Below are 6895 nucleotides of genomic sequence, written 5' to 3'. Positions count from 1 at the left end.
TTAAAATGGGATTTGATTCTGCGATTCCATTTGCAAATCTGCAACCTGGAAGAAGGATGATCATTTCAGTACACTGAAATGTACTGAAAAAATCACTCTCAGTACAGTGATTTATTGACCAATCATACCATTTTCCTGTGATTGGTCAATAAATTTGATAATTAGAATAAATACAAAGTTCTTTTGTAAATGACTCTGTTACTGATTGACCTGTATTTGAAAACACACTTCAGCCCTCTCCCATTCCCTTTCCCCCTGCAAAAAGAAAGAGAACATAAACAGTAAGGAAAGCGTTTAGAAACCCAGGACCTAGTGTTTGCTATTACTTGATTCCTTAGACACAGCAGTGCTTTCTTATAACACAAGTTATTACAGTGCCATCAAGTGCATCAGGTAAGCAGACAAGTGCTTTGTAGTCTATATATAGATAGCAACATCAGGCAAGAGTCTACGGCAGTTAAGTACCTGACTCTGATCAGAACAGAATTCCTTAAAATACTGTCTTCCTTTTGATCACAGGTGCCCTTTGGATGTGAGTGCTGGTCTCAAAAAGATTTGCAGATAAAAGAAAAACAGCAAAAGGGGCTTACTCCAGGATCCTAACCAACTCTAAACCTATTACAGGTAAGAGGTAGAGAGCTTCATAATTCAATCTTCTACTTCTAGGTGATGTTAGAAAAATACTTCAACATCAAGATCACCAATAAATACTCCTCCACTTTCAGATGATGAGCTATTTCAGCTTAGAGTGACTATATCTTAGGGTATCTGCAGCACCTAGGACATAGGAGGCACTCATTTGTCGAATGAAGGAAAAAACTCTCATCCGTTCAAAGATGAATTTCAACTAAAATTGACTAGAATAAAATCTTTATTGGCTCCACATGAAATTACATGAACTCCACTCCCCCACATACTTGACTAATGTTCCTTATGTTGTTTCATTTCTTTAAATATATTTTTAAATTGCTTATTTACACAATAAAAACAATGCCCAACATCAAAAACCATATTCCTCTAGTTTAGAACTAGTGGAATTAGTCTCAGAAGAACTCATCTGATTGAATTTGATATTAGGTCTTTTTCAGATCATTCTGTGGAATTTCCCAATTGTATACGATGCTTGCAATACCCTTCAGCTGTCAATCAGTTCTTCTGGTCTTTATCGAAGGCCCAAAGAGAGAAGACGGAAGTAAACCAAGACAAACAGGGTAGTTTTGTATATGCTCATGTAGTGGATACATTCAAAACATAAATATGAGACAGAAAGGGCACTTCTGCAACAGTCTAAGTCTCTGATCTGGGCTGCAACAGCCTCTCTCTGATCTGGGTCTAGTTAGCTCACGTCTCTCAGCCTTGACTGTATCATCCCTAAGACAGATTTATCCTAGAATGTTTCTGGTTCCCTTTTAGCTCCAATGTTCCATGATTTGGTTCTAATTTAATAGATGCACAAACAAACATTCACTAATACATTGTGCTGGAGGTTGGTCAGTGCTTAGCAAATCAGAAGCCCAAGAATGCTCCACTTCTTACTTCACATCTGTACTTGGGGCAGAAGCTCAGGGAGGTGGGCTCTAAAAAGGCCCAAATGAAATTCTCATTTTTGGCTGGAGCAATGCCTGTATGTAATAATTTAAATAGTGTCTAGGTTTAAATGCCATAGACCATTTTTTACTGACACTGTAATCACCTGATGAACTTCATTTTACTGCTGCCTGAGTCCCACCCCCAGAGATTCTATTTAATTGGTCTAGGTGTAGCCTGGGCATCAGGATTTTTATAAGCTCTCCAGGTGATTCTAACCTGAGAAGGAGACAATTACAGCCAGTCCCTGACTTACAATGATGGTTCGACTTAACATTTTTTTGACTTTATGATGGTGCAAAAGCAACACGTTCAATAGAAACTGTACTTCAAATTTTGATCTTTTCCTGGGCTAGTGATATGCAGTACAATACTCTCATGATGTTGGGCAGCAGCAGGGAGCCACAGCTCCTAGTCAACCATGCGATCACAAGGGTAAACAGCTGACACACCGACGACCATTCTGTGCCCATACAACCATTGTTTTTCACTTGCAGTACAGTGTTCAATAAATTACATGAGATATTCAATACTTTATTATAAAATAGGCTTTGCGGTAGATGATTTTGCCAACCTATAGGCTACATAAAGTGTTCTCAGCATGTTTAAGGTAGGCTAGGCTAAGCTATGATGTTCAGTAGGCGAGATGTATTAAATGCATTTTCAACTTACGATGGATTTATCGGGACATCATCCCATTGTTAACTTGAGGAAGATCTGTATTGGCATAGAGCAGTGATTCCCAAACTTTAGCATCAATGACTCGCCTGGAGGGATTATTAAAACACAGATTGCTAGGTGCCCTGCCCAGTTTCTGACTCAGTGGGTCTGGGGTGAAGCCCAAGCATTTACTTTTCTAACAATTTCCCAGGAAATGCTGATGCTTTTGTCCAGATCTCACTTTGAGAACCACTGCCAGTGAGGAAATCTCATTGATGGTGGCACCTGAAGTCCTGAGTTTACACCCTGATCCTATTATTACCACCTATGTAATCTTAGGAAAGTAATTTATTCTCTTTTCTTCAGTGTCTTTATAACAATACTTAGATCTCAGAGTTGTGAGGCATGAACAAATAGTGTACAAATCAGGGTTTATTATAGTACCTGGCACAGAATGCAGTAACAATATTAATTTCCTTTTTCCATTACACATAGCTAGATGGTATGATTAATTAAGTTAAATCAATAGCAGATTAAAACTTGGCAGGAAATGAAAATGTAGATGACTGAAGCAATGTCTTATTAGAATCTGTATAATATAGGATGATAAATATAGAGAAGTGTTTTAAGTATATGGTCTTAAAAATACTTTTTCAATTTTTAAAACTTTGAACATAGTAATTTAGGTGGTAGGAATATTAGATTCAATCTATAAAGAGCATAAATTTTTTTAATGACCTACAGTAGGCTCTGATACCTGATGTATGATTAGTTTTCTAGAGAATCAGAAATAAGAATACAATAGCATACCTGCCTAAAACTTTAATATATTGATCTTTAAATTGCTCTTTAATTCCAGAGAAAATCTAAATTATTAAAGTGCATCAGAATCCCTATTATCAACCAAAGCAAAACTTCTATCAACGAAGGGATAGGTGTTCTTTTTATTTACCAACACCAACAAATAAAAAACTAAACAGCTTTCCTTCCTGCTTGCCATTTGCTTCATTTCATGTCTCAAGGTCCTCTCAGGAGTTAATGTCCAAACCCTGAGATGAATCCTGGGAGGGAAGCAGGATCACTGCAGAAGCTGCTGCACATGCCTCCGGATACAGAGAGGCCACTGGAGTCGTGCCTCCACAGCAGGGCTGGCTGAGGTGAGAACCAGAATACTGTGAGTGTTTTTCTGTGGAACCTACCAGTACAGCTGGCTAAGCAAGTCTCAAAGGTACTGAACAGTTCAGGTCTAAAGGCATAAGTCATATCAAGATTGTTTAAAGCAAGTTTCTCCCTATACGAATAGTTGACCAAGAGCAAGGTCTTATAGGTGTTGTTATTTTTAAAAGGTTTCCCTTTCCACTCTTGCCTGATGCCACTTTGTGACAGCTTTTCCTGAATTCCTAAAAAAAACGCAATGGTTCTCTGCATATCTTTGTAGTCACACTGTGTTCTGAACAGTACCATTGCTTTTATTACTGCTTTCAACTGTTACTTAACCTGATGATATACTTTTAACTTCTCATCTGTTTATGAATTCTTTTCACTAGACGTGAGCTCCTCAGGGGTCCTTAACTTGTCCCCTTCCTCCATGGAACTTTCTCAAATGTCTCAATTCTCAGTGACTATTCCCTTTTGCTGTCTGCAGTGTAAACTTGACACCAACTTTCATTGCCCTGCCTATGCAGCTAATTCCACTTTTATGCATATGGGTGTTCTCTTCCCAATTGGAACCAAAAAGCCTTTTAGGATGGAGGCTATGTATTTTACTTCTTTGTAAGTGTCTAAACAAAGCTGATGTCTAAACAACATTTGTAAAATACTTACTAGATCACCCATGCTAAAAATTGGACACAACTGGTTGCCTGACAGAAAAAGTCCTCATACTCTTGCTGTCAAGATTATATAAGGCCTACAGTCTGGCCAGTATATTTGGAGGGTGGAAATGATTTTCTTAAAGTCAGAAAATTAGCCTTGGTTCAGCTCTCCTTAGTGCTTTAAAACCAACCTTCAATACCACACACAGTATGGTTCCCACGTCCTTAATATCCTTGGTATTCCCTAGCACCCATTCATCCATAAACTTCTCTCAAGGTTTCTCCATGAAATATCCACCACACTTCCCTACCCCCCCCCCCCCACAAAACAAACAAAACTCTCTTCTTCTCCTTCCTTGCAAAATGGTTCATGAAAAACCATAAGCAGTGTTCAGAGCCTTTCAAAAAAACTAGCAATCCAAACCCTCTCAACTAAACTGAATCAGTTAAGCAGAACTGATTTCATGCCCATCCTGCCAAGGAGCAGTTCCTCCTCTCAGATTTTGCCTGTTACTAGAAACCAAAAAGACTGGTAGATAGCCTGAGGGGGTTCAGGTGACACTTTGGAGGCACTATCTTTTTTCCTTTTAGAGTTTTTTCACTGAGTCAGTTTGGCCCTATTACCATAGCTCTGACCACAATCATTCCAGCTGATCCTTTAACAGGACTGTGAGGTACCAAATTGGTAGGATTTATCTTTACATCTCAAAGTTTTTTGAATAGACTGACTTCTGCAAAGCTGGATTATGGCATTTTACCTCAACTTCAGCCCTGGTGGTCTAGTGGTTAAGGTTCGGTGCCCTCACCACCACAGCCTAAGTTCATTTCCCGGTCAGAGAACCTCACCAGTTATCTGTCGGTTGTCACCCTGTGGTGGCTGCGTGTTGCGGTGATGCTGAAAGTTATGCCACCAGTATTTCAAATACCAGCAGGGTCACCCATGGTGGACAGGTTTCAGCGGAGCTTCCAGACTAAGACAGACTAGGAAGAAGGACCTGGCCACCCACTTCCAAAAAAACTGGCTATGAAAAAACCCTATGAATAGCAGCGGAGCATTGTCTGATATAGCACCGGAAGGTGAGAGGATGGCGCAAAAAGACCGCGCAGGGTTCCACTCTGCTGTTCACAGGGGCGCTAGGAGTCGGAATCTACTCGATGGCACTAACAACAACAAACTTCAACTTCACCATAGCTATTATGAGAAGAAGTATTGTTCTAAGATTTTTAATTAGTTGCTCCAGTTTTCTTTTTCTTTTTAATGACTCAGATTGGGCATCCTCTTTTAAGGCCCACTCTCTCACTCCCACTATATATCAAATTCTTCAGTTAAGATCATCCCTCACATCAGAAACCTAGAAACCACAGAGTAGCTTTCCACCTCTTTAATTCTCCGTAAGGCATCACTATTATACTATCATATGTGCATAGGCATGTATGTGTGTGTGTGTACATATATTTGCTTTTGTAAAAAGGTAAAAATGCTCTCCTCATTACCCTTTGTTTGATATAGGCACCCAAGTATGTAGTTAGAAATTAAATAAAGGCCACAAAAACTTCCCAAGGAAGATCATTAAAAAGAAAAATCCTCTCTTCCTCTTCTGTCACACCGCTGGCCTTTGAGGCATGCCAGCTAAGCAAAAAGGTATCACCCGTGATGATGGGAAGACTGGACTTTTCCCTCTTTGGGTTGTAGCTGAACTTCTATGGCTGGTCCTAGTAAAAGATACAATTCCTCATTTGTTCTAAGCAAGTCTTTTCTTCAGCTTTCCTTCAAACAATGCCTTTACTCTCCCATTAGAATACGAGGACTTGGAGCTGTTGAACAGCAAGGTTCTGGTTGGGTAGCAGTCTCTTTAAATCATGTGTTGGCTGTGCAGAGAGAGGGAAAGATTGGGAGAATGGCAGGGGAGGAGGGTGAGAGAAAGAAATGTATCTTCATCGGGAGCACTGGAAGAAAGCAAGCTTTTCAAAGATGCCGCCGATATCTCATGAAGGCCCAGGCTGCTACCATGGTGAGGGCAAACACTGGCGCCAGCACCATAGCTATGGGGATACCACTCGGCTCCCCTTCACCTCGATGTCCGATAGGCCCATTTGGCACCTGTAACTAGAAGGCAAAGAAAAATGTTAACTCTAGTGACCAATATGTGTTTACCAAAACTGAAACGTCCAGGTTGACGTATTACCTGGGTCTATAGTCTCCAGACCACCCAAAGCTGTAAACCCCAAGCACTGTCTAGCAGAAAGAGTCCTCTCTCTTTGTCCTGAGCTGATACATCAGTGTCACTGATTCTTTGGAAACAAACTAAGTCTGATGGGGAGAATTTAACTGTGCTGTGCTACTGATCTAAAGGTACCACTGAGGGTAAGTCAGATAACCTCTTTCTGTTTCTGTACTGCCTACACCAAGCTATATGTGTATTATATCATCAGGAAAATGAAGATATGAGATGAAGCCTACTGATCCTATATGGAACCTGGAAATTATTGGGCAGGGCTGGGGGTTGTCCATCTTCCTAGAAATGTTTACTTAGAAAGATTATCAGTCATCAGAGTGCAATAAGAGCCGATCTGAGCAATGTTAACAGAGGTGCAATGCCATCATCTGGAAATACTTTCTAATTCTCAAAAGGTACCCACTCCCTCCTAAGATGGGATTGTGTCCTGCATCCCCTATTTTGTACACAGATAAAGGTGAAACCTCTATGAAATGGAGGTGAAATGGAGGTAAAAGACTCAGAGGTAAATAAGTAAAAAGAAATCATATCCTAGTGGTTATTATTTCCCATTGTCTCAGCATTCCCTTTTGAGGCTGATGGTCTTTCTTCATTTCA

General features: G+C 40.1%; 1 protein-coding gene across 3 annotated transcripts in view; it reads right to left on the bottom strand.

Moving 5' to 3' along the window:
- Positions 1-853: 853 nt before the first annotated feature.
- The window catches only part of SYNJ2BP (synaptojanin 2 binding protein), a 40982-nt gene continuing 34940 nt past the window's right edge, over positions 854-6895 (bottom strand). For all 3 annotated transcript variants that reach the window (XM_087448306.1, XM_087448308.1, XM_014784346.2), the window contains one exon: positions 854-6168. In XM_087448306.1, the coding sequence (XP_087304432.1) occupies positions 6028-6168 (141 nt within the window). In that variant the 3' untranslated portion in view covers positions 854-6027. The remainder of the gene's footprint in view (positions 6169-6895) is intronic.

This window comes from Ceratotherium simum, chromosome 24 (genome assembly GCF_057802395.1).
Source record: "Ceratotherium simum simum isolate JZ-2026a chromosome 24, ASM5780239v1, whole genome shotgun sequence".
Lineage (NCBI taxonomy): Eukaryota > Metazoa > Chordata > Mammalia > Perissodactyla > Rhinocerotidae > Ceratotherium > Ceratotherium simum.
This window is presented reverse-complemented; position numbering and strand designations above follow the sequence as displayed.